The 22,219-nt window shown below is 43.9% G+C and overlaps 1 protein-coding gene and 1 long non-coding RNA gene across 4 annotated transcripts in view; one reads left to right on the top strand and one right to left on the bottom strand.

The window, feature by feature from the left end:
* Positions 1 to 10,170: 10,170 nt before the first annotated feature.
* On the bottom strand, positions 10,171 to 12,883 carry LOC132002708 (uncharacterized). Its single transcript, XR_009399974.1, has 3 exons — positions 12,565 to 12,883; positions 10,599 to 10,708; positions 10,171 to 10,358 (listed from the first exon to the last, which is right to left on the bottom strand). It is a non-coding gene; the product is annotated as an uncharacterized LOC132002708 (long non-coding RNA).
* A 168-nt stretch (positions 12,884 to 13,051) lies between these two features.
* WDFY2 (WD repeat and FYVE domain containing 2) overlaps positions 13,052 to 22,219 on the top strand; it is a 182,004-nt gene continuing 172,836 nt past the window's right edge. For 2 of the 3 annotated variants that reach the window (XM_059378346.1, XM_059378347.1), the window contains exon 1: positions 13,094 to 13,672. In XM_059378346.1, the coding sequence (XP_059234329.1) occupies positions 13,536 to 13,672 (137 nt within the window). In that variant the 5' untranslated portion in view covers positions 13,094 to 13,535. Of the gene's footprint in view, positions 13,673 to 22,219 lie in introns of all 3 variants that reach the window. The other variant, XM_059378348.1, reaches the window with a different exon arrangement.

Raw genomic sequence — 22,219 nt, 5'->3', positions numbered from 1 at the left:
AGGCATTCTTCCGGGCATTGAGGATACTGCAATGAACATGTGGGAAAAATTTCCTGCTTTCCTAGGACCAGAACGAGTTCTCTCGATGATTCCAGGTCCGATGCTGTTTCTGCTACAGCGTGCAAAGTTGAAGATTCATTCTACTGTTTTGCAAATACTTGTCATAGTATACTATGCTTAGATTTCCTCCACATTATTTATTCCTCATTTAACAAATATTTACTGAGGGGCTTCTATTACCAGATTCTCTATGCTATGTGCTGGGCATCCTGATATGAATTAGTTCTTTTTTTTTTTTTTTTTTTTAAAGATTCCATTCATTTATTTGACAGAAAGAAAGAGAGAGAGAGCGCAAGCAGGGTGAGAGGGAGAGGGAGAAGCAGGCTCTCTGCTGAGCGGGGACCTCGATGCGATGATGCGGTGCTCAATCCCAGGATGCCGGGATCACGATCGGAGCCAAAGACAGATGCTTAGCCCACTGAGCCACCCAGGCACCCCTGATTTGGTTGGTTCTCAAGGTGCTCACAGACCTATGGGAACTTAGACTTGTAAACAAATTTCAAAGCAGCTTAAGAAATACAACAGCAGGAGAGGAACGAGATACAGATGCACTACAAAAAGCAACAGACTAATTCCCTCTGCATGATATCCAAGCTTGGATTTGAAAGGTTAATACAAGCTTCCCAGGCAGAGGAAGGATGGTGAGAATGGGAATGTCATAGAGAAAGGTGCAGAGACAAGAGAACACGTGTATCCGGAGAACTGTGTGCTGTTTGGAACCAAAGGAGTCTGAAGGACAAAGTAGATAAGAGGCAGGAAATTGATAGAATCTTTACCTAATAGCCTCTGCTTTCTTTGTGAGTTAAGAGAGGCAGCATTTCTTGAGAATGAGGAAGGCAGAGGCTGGGGAGGAATTCTGAAAGGAGGTAAAAGAGGTGCTGAATTGTTTATAAAATAGAAAGGATTGGGGGGAAATCCCCCCAGACCCATTAACAGCAGACTGTCTTGCTAGACACAGTTCCAAGCGACTGGAATACCAAGGGGTTGGGGGCAATTGCGGTATGTACTGATAAGTACTGATAGGAAAAGATATACAAGATAAATCATTTAGTGAATAAAAAGCAAGAGGCAGAACTGTGTGTACTAATTTAACTTTCGTGTAAAAGGCAGTGGCAAACTTACCAATATGTCCTTATATGCATAAAGTATCTCTGGAAGAACGCATAAGAAAGCAATAGCTTTGGTCACCCACAGGGAATAGGTGGGAAGGCGAGGGTGCAGGGTGGGTGGGGGGCAGGGGGACACTTTACACTGTATGCTTTTTAATTCCGAATCTCAGTAATGGATTATTAATTCTAAAATAAATTAAAAGTGAGATCTCCAGGGGTGCCTGGGTGGCTCAGTGGGTTAGGCCTCTGCCTTCGGCTCAGGTCCTGGTCCCGGGGTCCTGGGATCGAGCCCTGCATCGGGCTCTCTGCTCAGCGGGGAGCCTGCTTCCCTTCCTCTCTCTCTCTCTCTCTCTCTCTGCCTGCCTCTCTGCCTACTTGTGATCTCTGTCAAGTAAATAAATAAAATCTTAAAAAAAAAAAAGTGAGATCTCCAAAATCTTTTTAGAAAATAAAGAAGAATAATTTCTGAGGCCCATGGAAGATAATACTAAATTTGGGCCTCAGGGGTGTGTCCCTCTGGAAACTTAGGCTTAGGCCTAACTTGGGGGACTGCAAAGGGAAATGATCATTTTCATTCTGGCTTCTATTTGGGAAAGGTGAGTTGGTTAAGTGTTGGGAATCAGAGCTTGGAAATGATCTACAGAAAACCCTAACTAAGGTTGCTGGCCTGGGCTCCTGTACTCAGGGTCTCCAAGCACAGCTCCTTCAGCACACCAGCAACACTGCGTTACTTAACATCAAAGCAGTACCTCAAAAGGATTCCAATTCCTTTATCGCACCCATTAGTGAAAAACCCTATTAGTACAAAGTGAGTTAAAACAGAACTCTGACCTTCAGGAGCTGGCAAGTTAAAAGGACACTATTTATTATTTAATACATAAACAAATAATGTACAAGACTGACTTTTGTGTGTGGATTGCCAAATCACGTTCTCTTACAGACATACACTTTTTAAAAAGGATTTATTTATTTATTTGAGAGCAAGCGAGCGAGCGAGAGAGCTAGCACATGAGTGGGGGGAAGGGCAGAGAGAGAGGGAGGATAGGCAGACTCCCTGCTGAGCACAGAGCCAAGGGGGCTCCATCTCAAGATCCCGAGATCATGACCTGAGCTGAAATCAAGAGTCAGACACTCTACTGATTGAGCCGCCCAGGCGCCCCTTACAGACATAGCCTTTTAATCTCTAACCAAATTATGAAGAAATGCCCCGGTTATTCAGCCACGAGCCTGTGAAGTACTGTTTTTGTGCCAGAAGATGTCAGGCAATAGTGATACAAGGATGGCCAAACCATAGTCCTCGGGGTCTGGGACCACACGAGGTAGTGAAGGAGAGAGATGTAATGACCCCTTTAGAATAAAATGTGGTGTGTTCTACCAGAGAGGCCTGAACAGAGTTCTGTGGGAGCCCAGAAGGAGGAGGGAGTGACACTGCCTGGAAGGAGTTAGGAATGGCTTCCTGGAGGATAAAAGAGGCAACCAAAGTCCTAAATGAACTGAGGTTGAGGGAGGATGCGAAGGACATTTCAGGTGAAGAGAAAACGGTGGGCCGAGGAGGCAAAGCTTAGAACAACACGGAGCAGAGTGATCGAGTATGGCGTCAGGTGCTTCTCAGGGAGTGGCAGGCACGAGGGCTGGAAAGGCAGGTTCGAACAGGGTTAGGAAGTGCCTTATGTGCCAGGCTAACAAGTTTAGACCTTGTCATGTCAGTAAAATACCTTGTTCTCAATTGATATGCTGAGAGGTCGATATTTTGCCATTCATGTCTAACCCTCTTCCATGCCCATCATCCTCTGTTGGCTTCCATATTCTTGTTAGAGGTAGAATAAGGATGTGGAAGATAGTTTTATCAACTTAGTGTTCCCTTCCCCATTCTTCCTTTTTATTCTTCTCCCACATATAACCAGTTATCAAAGTCTGTCACTCAGTCTGTCATTTTTAGGTCAACTATTTAGTAAGTGTTTAGCCATGACAAGTACTGGGCTGAGGGCCTTCTCTACATGATCTTGTTCAATCCTCAAAATGGTCTTGTGAAGTCATCTTCTAGTTGGGGCTTCTGAAAGCAAATAGCAGTAAATAGAAATCGAAGTAACTGGAAAGGTGTCAGGCAATTGACAGAATCCATATTAAGGTAGAGGACTGGGTTCAGTGTGGAACCAAGGGAGGAAGCAGAGCACAAAGTTAAAATCAGAGCTCAGTAACAGTTTTCAAGAAGGTGCCCCACCATGCATCTCGATTCTTTCTTCCTCCCTCCACGCCTCCCTCCTACCATCTTCCTCCCCTCTTTCCCTCCCTCCCTCCCTTCCTTCCTTCCTTTCTCCTTCCTTCCTTTAATGTAAGCTCTATGCCCAACGTGAAGCTTGAACTCACAACCCTGAAATCAAGAACTGCATACTCGACTGACTCAGCCAGCCAGGCGCCCCAAGCCTCTGGAGTCTAATTTGACCCACAGAGGGCTCAAAGATCCTCAGCCTGGCCACACTGTCTTTGAATCACTATTGCCCAGTACAGAGAGATGAGTGAGCATCAACTGGCCCTGCTCAGAGCATGTGCCTATGACCTGGATGCCAGGGGTTGGCAGAAGAACAGCTTCCCCTGTGTGTCTCCCCATTTACATTGAGATTCACTCAAACTAGAAAGGACACTGAAATACCAGACAGCAAAAACAACAAGTGTCTACAAGTGCATTTTGTAGATGAGGGAATGGACCTAGAGCAGGAAGGTTAGTTACCCAAGTAACACAGCTAGTCAGTGAAGCCAGGATCAGAGCCCAGATCAGTTTGTCTGCAAAGCCCACGCTGTTATGCAATCTACTGCATCGCCTTCTCTAAACCATTCCAGCTCTATTTCACAGCCCACACGCCAGTCCAGGCACCCATCACCTTGTGTGCATTACTGCCTCCTACCTGGTCCCCCTGATTTGTGTTTTCCCATCGTGGTTCATTCTCTCCATAGTTGCTAAGGTAATCATTTTTAAGTACCATCTAGATCATGTCAGCCTCTTGTTCAAAAAAGCCTATGACTCACCCTTTTGAGAGCCTTTCCTGACTAATATCATTCCATCCTGATCATTCCCTCAATAATCAGTCAAATAGTGTTGCTGCATTGCTACCACAGATGTATAATTTATACTACACTATCGTACACTTATTAATAGTCTCTGGCTGTTACATTTACATGTGACTTCACTGAGGTCATACAGCCTGTCTTCTGCTGCTTTTGTGACTCTGATGACAATGTCTCATTGTCTTTGAATCCCAGGGTCCTCCGGAATATTTGCATTACCATCATCAATGTTATTATTGGCAGAGCACTTAACATTTGTGAATTAATTATTAGCTTCCCTGACAATTTCCAACTGCTGCTTACGTCTCTCGGGCACACATTCTCTGCCCTACCAAGAGCATGCCTGTTAAAAACAATTGCTGATAATGATGATCATTTCACTTCCACTTTTGGAAATGTTTAATTCTTGGCTCTACCCTCAGATGCTGTAAGTTGAGGAAAGGTACAATGTGGTATTCTTTTTGTGGAGCTGTGAGGTGAAAGGAAACAGCATCTAGAGTATGCTTTTGCCCTTTTCGGTTAGGAATAATAAAACGATCATAAGCATGGAACCTCACACGCACTTAGGGACTCTGGCTGGCCAAGTTGCCGGCTTGACGTTCATACAGGAAAGCTTCTCGCCTGGTGCCTGCATTGCCTCCACAGTTAGAGGGCACCGTCATCAACTGATGGTGTCCTGGATCCTCCAAGACCTCGGGATCCCTGTAAATCAGGACCAAGAGGGCCAAGAACCAGAGTGACTCAGGCATTTCACTTTCTAATCCCTTTGCTCCTCACTCCAGTTACTTTGAGGATCTGTCTCTGTCTTGAGGTTAGATATCAGAGGAGGTCACACACAGAGCACATAACTTGGTGATCAACAGACAACGATCAATCTCCAGTAGAACTAACAAAACTCAGAATTTATTTAAAGGCTAGTCATATACGTTCTGGTCATTTTATAAATGTCAAGAGTCAGTATAAAAAAGATAGGGTTTCTGTACTCAAGGAGAGTACAAATGTAACAAACAAATAATTGATGAACACTATGTAAGGCAATATATTAAGTTTATACTGGGTATAAGAATGACACACGGAAGGACCTAATCCACTGTTTGGGGTGAGGGATCCTGAAAGACCTTACAGAGGGTGAAATGCTTGGCCTGGAATTGAGAGCAGAGTAAGAGTTTGCCAGACCGATCAAGTAGGGAAAGAACATTCCCGAAAGAGGGTAGAGAGCTAAACCATGGGATGAAAGGCTTAGAGAATTGTATGCAGTTTGGATTCTGAAGATGCTTAGTCTGCATCCATTCTTTCCTTCCTTCCATATTTCCCGCCCATGGATTGAATATAACTGACCTTATTTTCATCTCCAAAGATGGGTCTTGGTTGGCCTTAGTCAGTCAGCATAAACCATTATTAGAGTTGGCTCTCAGAGAAGCATGTCTTCCAAGCCTAAGCAAATCAGCCATGGCATTCCTTAGGGATGTTAGTTCTGGGCTGGATATGTCCAATCAGAGAGAAGTCCAGGATTTTGGCTTAATGGTTGTGGGGAAGAGATGCATTTATATGGAAAAGAAAGCATTTAAACCTGAGAGTTGCTGGTTTCTATTTTGTTACCTTAAAGAGAGTCAAGCAGAGGATAAAGATGTCAGGGAATGGCAGAGAAATGGAGCCAGTGACGTGACCAAACTAACAAGTTAAGTGGATGCTGGTATTCCCTTCATGGTTTATAAGATCAAGTAGAATTTCATGTCACTTGCAAATAAAACCATTCTATCCTGATGCGGTGTTACTGGAGGTGAGTTTTAAGGGGGCAGAAAATGGGAAATGGATTGATTGCAGAGGTAGGCGTTAAGCCAGATGAACGAGTATAGTTTCAGTGCTAGAGACCTGGAAAGCTCTCGAAGGTTTTGGGCTATGGTAGGGAGTGACATGAGTTTTAGAAAGATTATTCTGGCAGCAATGAGAAGGATGGCTTGGAGAGAGCAAGCCTGGGGGCAGTGAGGCCCGAGAGAAAGCTACACCATAGTTCCACTTTACTCAGCATTCTCCTAGGGGGTGAGACTTCTAGCTCCTTTTTGCACCAACCTCAAAAAAGAGAATCAGCTTTTTGAAAATACTTAATCTGTGAACATATGATATAGGATATAAATTCTTTAGGATTTCATGCCCTGGAAGTAAAAATACAAAATTCTTCAGGGTTTTAATGTAGGAGAACAAAGTTTGGGTTATACCATTTGGGCTATCATTAATATCTTGGCCTCTTTCGCCTCTGAACTCTTTTATTTATTTTGCCAATACAGTCTTTTTTTTTTTTTTTTCCATTTTGCTTGAGTTTTTTGTTTGTTTGTTTGTTTTTTGCTTTTGCTCTCTCCCCCACTCCCTAAAATAGACAGCTGAAGAAAAAGACCAATTTTTATTTGGCTGGCTCAAAAGCCCTTTCCCCATGGTATCTGTTGCTGTTAAGGAAAATTAACCTGATCCTAACTAATTTTACTCAAGGGGAGGTATCTTTGGTAACAAACACTCCTCCTGATCTCTTTGGCCTCCAGGAGTAACTGCCAAGTAAATGGTATTTGTTGGAGGCAGGCCCCTGGCCAAGGCAGCCTCCGCCATTAAAAGATGGCACCTGGCTAGTTGCCAGGTTAGGATTGCCTCGTGAGACTAAGCGAACACCCAAAGAGGAAGTAAACAGCATTGGTTGCTAGCGAAGTTGTTCGTTTAGGTGCACAGCCTGATTCGCTCCCTCCTGTACCCTGCTCGCTGATTGGTCATGTAAGCATATATAAGTGTGTAGACTTGCGGAAATAAGGAGGGAGAAGATGCATCCGAACCAGGGTTCTTGTCATCCTTGCGGGGCGAGGGCGATAGTATTGATAGGAAAACTATGGGTATACACTCTTCTGCGCTCCATTTCACCAGAACCTGTTCTGCAAAGACATTAAGATTCAATTAATTTTTCTACTCACTTGTCATTACTGAGTTCCCTCTTCATGCCTTGTACTGTTCTTGTACTGTGCTTGATGATACCAGGAGTGGTTCAATAGAAGAGGAAAGGTGTCTCTGCTTAAAGATGGCTTAAGGTTTAGATTCAGAGGATGGGAAATGCTTTTCTTAAAACCATGCCAACGAGGCCTAAGCATATACTACAACAGTTGGTTTACATATAAGATGGCTTCATTGTGTTGATCTCTGAAGCGTATAAAAAAAACTTTTAAAAAAGTGTCATCTCATCGCCCAAGTTTCAGATACAATTCTGCCAGGATGTCAGTGGCAACGTTAGAAGTCTGGTCATTAACCATGACCTTCAGCCAAGGTCTTTGAGATAAAGATGATCTCACTCTTTATTTACAGAATTACTTATTGTCCTCACATGTGTAATTTTAGGTGGAAAATGGAACCAAAACAGGCACATGTAGAAAAATGTGGTATCCCCCAAAAGTTGCCACAAAATATAAAACATTCGTTCCTTAGTAAAGTAATTGTAGTTATGTATGATCCCTAGAGACTGATTCCTTCCAAACAGATTGTTCATTTTGCCTAGATGGCAATATATTTCACCTGTGCTTCTATCTCCATATTTTGTAGCAGCAACATTCACTCCTCATAGGCACCATTTAACTCCTTCATACATTCTATTTAACATTAGTTGATGCAGACAATTTAGAGCAGAACTGAGCACACCCACAGAACACGAGCATAGTCCTGACCTTTATTTTTTAAACCAAAATCTTCTCACAGCAACTGCTCTTCACTACTTTCTCATTGTGTCCAGAGCCACTTTCCAATGATGAAATCAAGATTTGAGCCAAACTGAGCTGTCCTTGACTTCGCTAGGGTTATATCCAGCACCGAGCTTACTCCCAGCAACACAGCAGGCACTGATTTGCTTGAAGAAAGAATGAAGATACTGTCCATGGAATTGTGAGTGGGTCTGAATTTCCTGAAGCTAAACCAAGGATTCTAACAGATTTAAAACCTGTGACTGGTATACTGAGGAGTTTAGGTTTTCACTTATCCTGTCCTGTCAGTCAACAAACATTTTTTGAGAGCTACTGTATTGTGGAAATAGTGGATCCACTTCTTGACAAAACGTACTTGGGATTCCTCCGCTTTTCTCTCGGTTTTCTAAGGAGAGGACCTAATCGTCCTAGTCCCTGCCTCTCACTTGAGCTCAGTTCAGGGCTTAGCGTAAGGGTGGGGTTGCAGTGGCCTGAATGTTATTAGTAAAGACAAAGCAAAGAAGGAACAGAAACAAACTCTCTTCCTCCTTCTCTCTTTTCTTTCATTATTTCACCCTGTAGCCATTTCCCTAAAGCTAGGTTCCCTCCTACTTCATCCTACTCGGCCTTCCCAGTTCTTCTGCAGAAAATTCCAGGAGAATTAATTTTCCTCTGAAATATAGACGAACCTAACCGGTGAGAATGCAAAATGGTACAGCTACTTTTAGAAGCCCAGTTGGCAATTTTTTTTTTTTTTTTAAGGAGGGGCTTTTTTTTTTTTTTAAGATTTTATTTATTTGTTTGACAGACAGAGATCACAAGTAGGCAGAGAGGCAGGCAGAGAGAGAGAGAGGAAGGGAAGCAGGCTCTCTGCTCAGCAGGGAGCCTGACGCGGGGCTCCATCCCAGGACCCCGGGATCATGACCTGAGCTGAAGGCAGAGGCTTTAACCCACTGAGCCACCCAGGCGCCCCATATTGGCAATTTCTTATAAAAATAAACAGACTCTTACCATATGATCCAGGACTCGGGCTCTTTGGTATTTACCCAAAGGAACTGGAAACTTAACGCCCACACAAAAACCAGACATGGATATTTACAGCAGTTTTATCTATTACTGCCAAAACTTGGAAGCATCCAAGATGGCCTTCAGTAGGAAGGATAAACAATGGATAAACAAACTATAATACACATAGACAATGGAATATTACCCAGCACTAAAAACAAATGAGGTATCAAGCCATGAAAAGACAGGGCAGAAACTCGGAAGCATATTGCTACACGAAAGAAGCCAATCTGAAAAGGCTATACACCAACTCTTATGTACTAGCAACTTTCATTCCTCATAGGCCCCCTTTAATTGTTTCATACATTCTATTTAACACTATTGGATGCAGAAGATTTAGAGCAGTGTGATTCCAACTGTATGACATTTGGGAAAAGGCAAAACTATGGGGACAATGAAAAGATCAGTGATTGCCAAGGGTTTGGGGCAGGCAGAGCACAGAGGATTTTGAGGGCAGTGAAACTATTCTATATGGTATTATTATCATGGATACATATCATTATACATTTGTCCAAATGCGTAGAATGTACATCACCAAGAGTGAACCTTAAAGTAAACTATGGACTTTGGGTGGTAAAGATATATCCATGCAGGTTCATTGATTGTAACAAATGTCCCACTCTGATGAGGGATGCAGATATGCAGGAGATTATGCCTATGTGGGGGCAGAGGTTATATGGGAACTCTCTATACTTTCCAGTCAATTTTACTTTCAACCTAAAACTGCTCTAAAAATATATTTAAAAGTATGTAGAAACAGATACACAGAGGAACCTTACTTCATACCTTTGTATACATGAAAACCTATTGTTAACCCAAGCCTGCCCAGGCTAGAGAGAATGGAAAGGAAGATTAAGGGAAAAGTTTTGCAAAGCCTTGTGCTTGCTTCTGGCACAGGTGAATAGGGCAAAAAGCCACAGGCTGTGTTCTATTACTCAATGGATCACACACAAAAAAGACACTGGTCTGATCAGAAGCACTAGATGTTACTTACCAGTGGCAGAGCAAGCAGTCTGGCTAGTTCCTCATGCTAGGGAAGAAGAAAGGGAAGAGGAGATGTGCTCCATGGTGGGAGACTTAGCCCTCTGTACCACTCCTTACTTTTCCTGCACCCTTCCACTGGATTCCTAGGTCTGGGATTCCCAGAAAACACAAGAAACCAAGAGTCACCTGCTTTAGAATCATGAGAAACTTTATAAATATTCATATTCTCAGACCAAGCTCCCAGAAAACCAAACTTGGTCATTCAGGGATAAGGTCCAGGGCTGTGCATTTTCGAAGAGTTCCCAAGGCATTCCTATGTGCATCTAGGCTTCAGAGCCACAAAACCTTGCTGCTGAGAGGACTCTTGTTCCTGCTGCCAGAAAGAAAAGGGGTAATTGCATATGAGGCCTTTCTTTTGGATACCAATTATACCACCTGTTGGCTTTACTATATTGGTATTACCATCTGCCTGTTGCTTATATTCTCCCCAGGATCATCCCATCCCAGGAATTAGGGAAAGGTTCAGATTCCAGCCTTTCCATTATGCTCTAATAGAGAAGAGTTCAATTTAGACCTGCCTCTCTTTCTATTCATTCATTTGACAAATACTTACAGCATGCCTCCTAATGTGCCAGCTACTTCTTTGAGGGGCTGGAAATACAGTGATGACTAAGCAGACAAGGTCCTTTCTCTCCCAATGCTTCTCTTCTACTAGAGGGAGAACTAAGAAGTAAACAAGAAACAAAGATTACTTGGGGCACAAGTGAGGCCTGGAAAACAAGACAGGGTTATATGACAGCGAGTGTTATGAAGAGGCAGGGTACATGAGAGGTAGGAGGGTAACATTTCTAAGGAGCTAACAGTGGGGTGAAGACTGAATGGTGAGAAGAAAATATCTAATGGTAAACACTGCAAAGGCCACCAGCAGGAAGAAGGTTAGTGTTTCTGAGATTTTTAGGTCAGGGTGTAGAGAGTACAGAATAGGTCAGGGTGTAGAGAGTACCGAATAGGAGAGAAGAGGTGAGGCTGGAGAAGCATTTTATCTCAAGTGCAATGGTAAGCCACTGTCAAATTTTAAGCAGAGGAGTAACATGATCTGGCTTATATTTTAAAACAAAATCCTCTGACCATTGTGATAAAAATGGATTGAATAGGGGCACCTGGGTGGCTCAGTGGGTTAAGCCTCTGCCTTCAGCTCAGGTCATGATCCCAGAGTCCTGGGATTGAGCCCTGCATCTCTCTGCTCAGCAGGGAGCCTGCTTCCCCTCTCTCACTCTGCCTGCCTCTCTGCCTACTGGTGATCTGTGTCTGTCAAATAAATAAATAAATAAAACATTAGAAAAAGATGGATTGAATAGGTTGGTGTTGGGCTGAATGGGGAAGGGTTCAAGAGGAGAAGCAGGGAAAGCAGTTAGGTTACTGTGGTAGTAGAGACCAGAGCATATGGTGACCTGGACTGGGGTAGTACTTGTTAATGGTTTGGATAGGAGTTGTGAGGAAAAGAGAAGCAAGGATGACTCTTAGGAACTTAGTTTTGAACCATTGAGTGAATGATGCAGTAGATTTAAAGATGCTGTTTGGGAATGTTTGGAACACCTATTAAACAGTCAAGTGACAAAGTGAAGTAGCATTACATATACCAGTTTGAGGTTCAGCAGTGAGGTTAGGGTAGAGATAAACAGAGTCAGGAGCATAAGAATAGTATTTCACACCATTGTGGTAGGATGAATAATGATGCCCCAGATATGTCCATGTCCTAATCCCTTGAGCCTTAAAGGACCTTTTGTGGGTGATGGCACTTAAAATATGTCTTTTGAGGGTCTCACACAACATTCAAGGTAGGTACTGTTATTTTCCACTTAATAGATGGGGAATCTGAGGCTCAGAGAAGTGGAATGCCTTGTTCTAGGTCCCCAAACTGGAAAATATCTATCTTACTTTTAAGTACTTTACAGAATTTCTGCAGACAGGAGGTGGTAAAGAGTTGCACTGTGTGCTTCAAGACAGATCCTTAGCACCACACTGCCTTGGCTGCCAAAAACCTGCCCTAGAAATGCATTTCTGTGAGGCCTGTCATGTCTTTGCCCAGCTCTGGTATATTATTTTTCTGACCTTCAGAGCCCTTGCCAGCCCAATCACACCGCATGGCCACTCTTCAGCTAGTTTGTTAGCTCTGGGAGGGCTTAGTTGGGTCATCACATAACGAACGACCCCGCTTGCCAGGTCCTGTGCCAGGCACCTAACATTTATTCAGTAATCACAGTAACTCTCTCCACTGTCTCTGGAGCAAGCCAGAAAGGCTGGATTACTGGGGAATGGAAAGAAGACAGGACCAGGAGCAAGGGGAGCCTGTGTTCAAGTTGTGCGGTGGTGGGTGGGGGTGGCGCATAGCCCTAACTGGGAGCTAAAGTACCCTTGGGCTAGTAACTGAGTCATTTAAGAAAACCAGAAAGATTACACTACAGATGATTTGGAAACTCCCTCGAAGACATTCGAATGAGAGATTCTCTTCTTTCTCCATCTCTAGCGCTCTACTATTATAGGCAGCAGTCTGAACCAAGAGTGCAGTGACAGCCTACCTGTTCAGCCCTGGGCTGCCCCTCAATTCCCTCCTTAGAGGTGAGTCGGTGCCGCGACTCAGCCGATTTCCAGGGAAGCTGCCGGGCTCCGAAGTGGGCGATAGGTCATTCCAGGATAAAGGAGAAGAGGCTCCGAAAAACTACAACTCCCAGGAGCCCCTGGGGTGCCACTCGACAGCCTGGGCCTGGTGCATGCTGGGAGCAGCACACGGCCTCCTGCGGCAGCAGGCTCATTGTTAAGGCAGTTCAGGACAGGTAACCCGTGCGCATGCCCAGTCAGGTCCCAACTAGTTTAGCTTCTTTCCTTCCTGCAGGATTCTTCTCTTTCCGGCCTCGCCCAGGCGCCCATTTCCCCGCCCCACCCCGCCCCTTTTTAGGGATTTTGAAGGGGGCGAGCCTCTGGCAAGCGCGTTCCCAGGGGTGTTTACATGCGCGTTCATGGGAGATTAAAAACACTGGATGTGGAAGGTGTTGAGTCTAGGAGACCGCAGATAATGGAAGGCCCATGCGTTCCAGAGACAGTCCTGCTTGGAGTCGGGAATCACAAAGGGGCGGAGTGGAAACGCGGCACTGAGCTGACGCACGCGCATTGGGCCTCCAGCGCCCCGCCTCCTTCTTCAGGTTTCCTCTCCATCTCCACCACTATTCCGGAAGTGCAGCCGCCCTCGCGCCCACCAGCGGCCACCCCCTGGGGCAGGCCCCGCCCCCATCGGCTCCGCCCCCCAGCTCTCCGCCCCCTCCTCCGGTGCGGGCGCCGGCTTGCTGCCGAGGTCCTGGCGGTTTCGGTGCCCCAAGCCGGGAGCGCGGAGTCGTTCCCGGAGCGGCGGCCAGGCTATGATCGCGGGTCCCCGGCGTCCCGCTCCGGTCACCCAGAGTCCCTGTCTCCGCTTGTGCCCGTACCCGAGCGGTCTCCTCAGCCCGGCCCCGCAGCGCGGTTGTCGGCGGCGCCCCCGGCGCGCCCCCTCCTCCCGATGGCGGCGGAGATCCAGCCCAAGCCGCTGACCCGCAAGCCCATCCTGCTGCAGCGGGTCGAGGGGTCCCAGGAGGTGGTGAATATGGCCGTGATCGTGCCCAAGGAGGAGGGCGTCATCAGCGTCTCGGAGGACAGGTACGGACCGCCGCCCCTCGGCCGCGAGGAGGGGCGGGACGGGCCGGCGGTCCCGGAACCCGGGTTCCGGGCTGTGCCTCCACGTCGGCGCGAGTGTAGACGTACTCCCCCAAGTTTTTATTATAATGCGCATCCTGGTGGTGCTGGTGTCCAGCTGCGCTCTGCCGCCACTGCGTGGCTCTGGGAAGCGGAGACCAGACGGCGGCGTGCGCTCTGGCCTTGCCCGGGGCCGGTGGCGCTGGCCGCGCAAGGGTGGCCCTTAGATTAACGGTGCGCGGGCCACTGGACCTTGGTCCAGCCCTAAGGACCGGAGGGGAAGAGGGTGGGTCCGCCCAGTCCTGCAGGAGTGTGCGTGGGAAGGATGCTCCGAGAGCTAAATAACTAAGGGTTTTTGAGTGCTCTGGTACAGTTCTTAGGGCTCCAGACAGAAAGTAAATGCCACTCCCTTCTCCCAGTCAGTCCCACGGAATCCAGATCTCCTGTACATCTTACACTGAATTCAACGAATATTGCAAGTTGTGAAAAGAGTGTAACTTTGGGCTCCTGCCTGAAAGGAGAGGTGCCTTCTCTTCTTTGCACTCCTTTTCTTATTTCTTCGAGCTGGAGGGGAAGCGCCCAGAACTTGCAAGGGACCACTGCTGCAAATAGCTCTCGAGTTCCTTCCCTTTGCTTGCTTCCTTTCTTTTTGCTTAATTTTGCTTAATTTGCAGAAGTGGAGCCCGTTGTTCTGCCTTTAATAATTTCCCTTGTTTTTCAGACAATAGCGTTTGCGCTTTAACTTAATTCATTTAATATGCAGAAATTAAGCCGATGAAGCTAATTTCCATAGGAATGATGCCTGAATATAGTAATTACGGTATTTATCTGGACTTGTTTCAATAATACCAGCTAGGGTTCTAAAAATTGTAGCTCTTTGGAGGTATATGAGAAGGGGCTTTTCACCTTAAAACAGTAGTTAGGTTTTCTTAATGTAAATTCAAATTATGCTGAGGTAGAGAATATTTTTTTCTGTGACCAGGACAGTTGCAGGCAGGAGTAAAGTAGTAACGTGTTCATTACTGTCCTTATAGTCATTTCCGCACTTTGCATACAGTGTGGCCTAACAAAAATTTGCCTGATAGGTCTCTTTATCTGATAGGTTCTTCAGTAGAACTAGGATGCGTATATTAATCACCCATGCTTGTCTACATCCTCCTCCAAAATGTGCTCGAGTCATTTCCTAGATCCAGTGGGGGAAATTGTAAACATAGGTCAGTGGCAAGCACTGTATAGGGAACAGAAGAAGTATGTTGCCGAAATGGAGTACGTGGATTGAAAACCTTTTGAAATTCAAAGTAGTTTATGAGTGTTTAATTTTTTTTAAAGATTTTATTTATTTATTTGACAGGCAGAGATCACAAGTAGGCAGAAAGGCAGGCCGAGAGAGAGAGACTGAGCAGAGAGCTTGATATGGGGCTCCATCCCAGGACCTTCAGATCATGACCTTAGTGGAAGGGAGAGGCTTAACCCACTGAGCCACCCAGGTGCCCCATGGCATTGTTTCTAAAGGGATATAGTGACTTTACTTTCTCAGTCTATAACTGCTGTAGATGAAACTGCTCAACCTAACTGCTGTAGGAAATTGATAAATAAGTTTTATAAGTCAAGTAAAAGAAGGAGAAAGTTAGTTAAACTTAACCTCCTTTAATATTAGTTTTGTAACTTTTTGCTTTGGTTCATGGTTTAGGAGTAGAAGTTAGTTTAAAGAGTTTTTTGTTTGTTTTGTTTTTTAAAAGTTCAGAGGGGGGCTCCTGGGTGGCTCAGTGGGTTGAGCCGCTGCCTTCGGCTCAGGTCATGGTCTCGGGGTCCTGGGATCGAGTCCCGCATCGGGCTCTCTGCTCAGCAGGGAGCCTGCTTCCTCCTCTCTCTCTCTCTCTGCCTGCCTCTCTGCCTACTTGTGATCTCTGTCAAATAGATAAATAAAATATTTAAAAAAAAAAAAAGTTCAGAGGGATTTTAGAGGTTACTTGCTCTAACTGCTTTGTTTCATGGGTGAGAAAATTAAGGCAAGAGAATTTACCTGCCTAAATTCATGTAGCAGGTGGTGAAGTCAGGCCTAGCTCCTGAGTCTCCTGATTTCCATTTTAGTGTGTTTATCTTGAAGGAAACAGCTTTAGTGGGATGCATTTCAATGTGTTTGGAGAAGCTGAAGTAGCATATATGAAAGAAACTGGAAGATAAATCTCATTTGATTACAGGACAAAAGAAATGTGACGTTTACCTATATGGTAGCTTAATTCTCACTTTTCTAGTTTAAAATGTAAGTAATAGAAATTATTTTATTATAGAGTTACTGTTAAATAAATAAGGTCCACCCATAAGCCCAGAATTATTCTTTACATATATTTTACTAATACTCAAATTGGCAAATCTGTGTTTCCATACTCACAAGTGACAACAACTTTGTTATTTAGAGCTCAGTTTTGATTATGGTTTTCATTAAAACAGAATTGATCTCTTTCAAAATCCATCATTATGCCATTTGATCTAATGCTAAAGATATGAAGATAGAATATTGATTTTCCTCAAAACCTAAAAAGCCATTTTCATTAACTGCTTCAACTAGAAACTAACAGTTTTCATTCCTGAACTACAAGGTTAAATCACAAATAATGTCCTATCCTGTATGGCCGTGTCCCAGAAGTTCTTTGGAAACCTGGTTTCTCTTTTTGATTTCTGAATCCAGATAGCTTTATCTAGCCTTAGAAAACACTTAACATTTTCTATTTTAAACAGTATTATTGATACTTAGGGTCCATTCATCTTCTCCATAATTTCCCACGGTGCTATGTGTGTTTTATTCATTATAATATCTTGAGGGCCTAGCAAAGTGCCTGATGCATGCTGGGCCCCCCAAGCATTTGCAGTGCATCAGTGACTGATATATTTTTGTTATTGTTCCTGAAAGCTTCTTAGCTATTGTAGGTACTTAGTTGATACTTATTGAATGACTTTTATGACAACCTATTAAAGCCCTGTGTGGACAGATGTGCACTGTGGGAGAAGGACTGGATTGGGTGGTCTTCAGGGTGCCCTACAACTTTGAAAGTCCATGCATTGCTTCGTACATTCGATCAACAAACATTTAAGCTTTTGTTGTGTTCTGAGCACTTAAGTAGACTACACTGGTGAAATGACAAGATCCTTTCAAGATACAATTTAGTGCTGGGAAGTTTTAGAAGATAATAAAACAAAACTACAACCTCTAAGATTTAGTATTGAAAATAGAATTTTTGGAGAGGGTAGAGTGGCAAGATTCTGCGACCCTTATTGTCCCCTACATTTTATCGTCTTTTGGGGGATTCTTTCACTTGGATTACCATTTTCATTCTACTGCTGCTGTCAGTAGTGTGTTGATAACCTTCTAATCTTCAGGCCAAAGAGTCCATAAAAACTCTCATCCTCAGTTTACCTTAGTGCAATTAGGACAGCCTGGAACTTTACTAGAGACCAAGGAAGGAAATAAAAGGGAACATAAGAAATATTAAAAACAATCTGATTTCAAAGATTAGATTTCTGGTGATATCAGTTCCCAGTTCTAGGAACTGCCTGGCCATTTCTGTGTCTTTGATTTGCATATAGTTGGATTCTGGATTCTGTCTCTGGGAGACACACCCACCTTTGGTACTTTGGGTTCCTCATGTCCCAGCTGCCTTATGGACTGTCTTTTCTGAGTGGATGCCATCTTATCATTCTTTGCTTAGCTTGATTATAGTTGACACTAACATCTAGTCTGTAGCTTCCCCGGAGCTTCCTTGTCCTGTGATGGCTTCTTCTCCAGTGATGAAGGCCAGGAGAGACCTTTCTCTAGGTGGGACCCAGCCCCATCTAGACGTCTACATTTATATATTCTTTATATTCATATTTTAACACAAATCAACAGTCTTGGCATTCATACAGAGAGTTTTAGTAACTCTGGGTTGTTACTAGTGAGCAGTTCAAGTTCTTCCTTTGTCAGGAGTCTGTACCTTTGCAGTAGGTAAAGGGAGGGGGCGGTCTGTTTTTATCTCAGTATAAAGAGATGTGCTGAAGACAGGTACAAACGTCGTCGTCTGGGGTTACTGAAGAATCTCTGCCTGTGGTGGTTAAAGAAAAGGAGTGCTTCTACAGATGGATCTTGCAGGATGACTAGAAGTTCATGTGAAAAAGTGAGGGTAAAGGAAAGAGCATTGTAGGTAGAGGAGGAAAAGACAACTCCCATTCACTGAGAAGCACTAAAATGGACTGGTTAAGAGTATAGATTCAGCAGCCAGGCAGCTTGAATTCAGAACTCAGTTCTGAGTGATTTGAGGACTCTGGAAAATTAGTGTCTCCAGAGAAGTGACTATGAGTGAAAGTTTCTAAAACCTCTGGGAACAAAAATTTGAAATTCTTTTCTGGATAAAAAGATCCAAGGCTGTGGTGGTGGGGTATTGGGGAGGAGACTCTGATCTCTGATTGGTGGGTGGGGGAGGCACTGTTGGGGATAAGTGTAATGGAGAAGGGAGTGTGGGGGGATGACCATCTTATATTCTAATTTTGTTCAGGACCAATTTATGCAACATAGTGTTCCCTGTGATCCTTAAGGGCAGACAGAACCTCTCCCCCCTCCCATAGTAAAAGAGTCAGATTTTTATCTACCAATGAGGAGATCTGATCCCTAGTGCCTAGCACAAGGCAGTATATATTCATTGAATGAGTTATGCAATGGCTGATCAATCACCAGTTTGGAATAAATTGGGCGTGAGGAGGTGGTGAGTTTCCTGGAGCAAAGAGAGAGCAAAGATATTTGAGTTGAGCCTGAGAAAAACTTAGTAGTTTGCTTTCAGCCACATTAACAGTAAAGCAGGGAATGAGGTTGGGAAGGGACTGGGACAAGAGAAGGGTTGGATTTCTTTTTTTTTTTAATCTCTAAGGTGTTTTTTGTTTTTTTGTTTTGTTTGTTTTTGTTTCTGTTTTTTCATTCTGAACTACTTGATTCTAAGTGGTTACCACTACTTGACTGTTTCTTGAAAAGATATGTTAAAATTTCATTTCATTTTATAAATCCTCATGCTCTTGGTTGATTTACCATTGGTTCTTATCATTGTGAAATTGCACTATCTCAGTTCTCTGGCTGAAACCATTGTTTCAGTAATACTTAGACCTTGGCTCAGTTCAGCTGAGTTACTGGTAGTTTGATGCCATGTATTTTATAATACTTGCATCAAAGAAATATTTGGAAAATGCAAATCAGAGGTTTCCCGCAGTGCAAGTTCTGAAAGTTGAGTTCTTAAGAGTGATGATATGAGGTCATTAAAGGGGACAAAATTAGAACCCATCTAAATAAATTTTTGAGTGTGTCATTTGTCTATTTAATGGCATAAAATTAATAAACTTTCAACTATGCACTTGAGACTCTTCACTAGGTGGTAATAATTGCTGGTTTCAAGGGCCCCAAATGGGAATTTACTCCATGTGATTGTTGAAAATTAGACCTTGATACTGAATTCAGAGCATGAGGCCGTCTTAATGCCAGCAAATCTGTCTGGAAACAGGCTGCCTCTATGTCTCTAAAGGTCAGAATGCAGATTGACTTTTTAAGAAAAGATCACTATGGGAAAGCTTGTTTAAGGAGGCTTACTGGAGGAGGCTTAGCTTCCAGTGACCCTAGAGCTCCTGATGGTTCTGAAATTCCTACTTAATGTATGCACTTATACCAGATTCTGTCCAGGACCTCAAGAGATCTTAATCAGGGTACATTCATCTGCAGGACAATGGAAAATTCGGACCCTCTGAAAATGAGTGATTCTTGGATTGTGAAATCCTGACCAACAGTCTTATACCTCATGTGTTAACTAAACTTACTTTGAAAAAGAAAAATGGTAAAAATCATAGGATGCTAGTAGCTGGATGATGAGGCTTTAGAGGGCTGATCTGTTCCAAGCAAACCAAATCAAAACTGTTAAAAAGGAAACACTACTTTTCCTCGCATAGCATCTTTCCCTGTCTCAGTTTTCACGTTGAATTTGGCTTTGAGAGGGAAACATTTTCTATTTGTCATTGAGAATCATCTTGATGCCATTAAAAAGTTAACAGTTTGGGGGAAATTAAAACACTGTGGCATGTAGAAATCTATAAGTAAATTGTGACTAAAGATTATTTCCAGTAGTGAGCTGTTGGTATCTGTTGCGTAATCTAGATTATATACAATATATACTTATCTGAAAAAGAAGTGGCCTCAAGCCAAGCTTTTCTTTACAACTGCAGTATCAGAATAGAAGGAATTTTTATTTCAATAGATTTTCCAAGGAGATGCCACAGTTAACCTAAAAATTTCCTAACACAAAAAATATACTTTGCTTGTGCACCTTCAGGCAGTTTCATTACTTTTTTTTTTTTTTTTTTTTAAAGGGCAGGGGGCCTCCTCATCCAAACATTGCATTTAGTCATCAGTAGAAATTAATGCAGGGGCACCTGGGTGGCTCAATTGGTTAAACATCTGACTCTTGATCTCAGCTCAGATCTTAATCTCGGGGTTGTGAGTTCAAGCTCCACGCCTAAAGTGGAGCCTACTTAAAAAAAAAAAAAAATTAAAAAAAAAATAATTCAGAGGTTTAAGAAACTAGCAAATGAGACCAAAAAAAGAAAACAAAGTCATCTGCTGGTGTCTTGGCAGGGTAGGCTGCTTTGTGCTCTCATGTGCCTTTAATTTAAAGATTCTTGGAGGAGAATTGGGCCTGGGAATCTGATCTCAGCTGTTCCCAGCATTGACCTTGGGCACAGCCTAGGGCATTTCATCACTCAAAGCCTCAGTTTCTCCCAGCTGGCCAAGGACCGTGTTGGGTTTCCAAGCTGTGACTCTGACAGTGTGGCGTGTCCACGTGGTGACTAGACAGGTGTAAAATGTCTGCAGACACATCACCCTCAATCAAACCTTGAGCCGAGGGAGGTGTGGAGAGTGGAAAAAGTGGCCCGTACTATGTGAGGCAGTTCTAAAATGATGCTTTCTGGAGCCTTTGAAGGGCAGCGCTTATTTCTTCCTGGATGAAGTATTAAAGAGGCATTTGTTTTGTATTGGTGCCGAATACTCAGTTGAACTGGATTCACTGCATTCCTACTTCTAGATGAATCCTTTAGTTTCAGATAACTGAATAGCTTAGCTCTGGGTGGTTTGCTGGTCCCCTTGTCAGGGACTGAGTGGTCTAGAGTAATGCCTTTGACACCTTTTGACCACATATCATAGTAAGAAATATATTTAGCTGTGCTACCTCAAACTGTAGACTCTCACACATATGCACGTATATAACCAAAACCAAAGTTCTGTAAAATGGTGTCCTTTAAATGTGACATGTATGCATCTGTTCCGTTGTCGTGTGCATGGTTGTGACTCATTCAGCTGATCTCATGAACCAGAGTTGAGAACAGCAGGTTGAAAGGCAGAGCTTTAGAGAAAGTTTTGGTTTTTCTGGAAGGTGGGAATACAGTTCCCCTTAGGGACCTTCACTGCCTGCTCTTGCCCCCCAGTCTTTTCTGCCCCTGGCCTGCCCTGCCTTTCTGAATTTTCAGAGACCAGAGCACTGACCTCGTCTCAGAGTCCTGAACCCTTTGAGCCCCGAGCCAGAAGCTCAGAGAACACCAGAAGCACAGCAGACTGAGCAGCTGTAAGTGGTTGTATTTTGGCTTCCTGTGATGTGTTCATTTATTCCTAAGTTTTAGGACTCAGAGAGGGTGCTTCTCATCCAAATTATGAATGTCAGCTGCTCACCTCCTTGTGCTTTTCTCTTTAGCTGGTCTTTTAGCTTTTTACCTATAATGTGGAGCTATCTGGGGATTCTGTGCCTTTTCCATTTGTTGTTACTTAAAAAAAAATTTTTTTTTTAAAGATTTATTTTATTTATTTGGGGGGGGGCAAAGGGAGGGGAGAAAGAAAAATCTCAGACTCCCTGCTGAGCAAAGAGCCTGACACAGGGCTCGATCTCACAACCCTGAGATCATCACCTGAGCAGAAACCAAGAGTCAGACGCTTAACTGACTGAGCCATGCAGGCACCCCCTCCATGAACAATATTGGTAACATCACCTCCCCTTCTCTCCCCTCCCCCCAACATACAACCACCAACATCACCACCACCAACTGTTAATGACTGATTGAATGGACATGTGAAAGACAAGTCGTGGGGTGCTGTTGGTGTGACAGTAATGGGAACATAAAGCAGAGTCTGAGAAGCAAAGGGAGGGGAGAAAGAAAAATCTCAGACTCCCTGCTGAGCAAAGAGCCTGACACAGGGCTCGATCTCACAACCCTGAGATCATCACCTGAGCAGAAACCAAGAGTCAGACGCTTAACTGACTGAGCCATGCAGGCACCCCCTCCATGAACAATATTGGTAACATCACCTCCCCTTCTCTCCCCTCCCCCCAACATACAACCACCAACATCACCACCACCAACTGTTAATGACTGATTGAATGGACATGTGAAAGACAAGTCGTGGGGTGCTGTTGGTGTGACAGTAATGGGAACATAAAGCAGAGTCTGAGAAGCAAA

This window comes from Mustela nigripes, chromosome 15, assembly GCF_022355385.1.
Source record: "Mustela nigripes isolate SB6536 chromosome 15, MUSNIG.SB6536, whole genome shotgun sequence".
NCBI classification, from domain to species: Eukaryota; Metazoa; Chordata; class Mammalia; order Carnivora; family Mustelidae; genus Mustela; species Mustela nigripes.
Note: the sequence above shows the minus strand (reverse complement) of the source record. Positions and strands in the feature narration are given on the sequence as shown.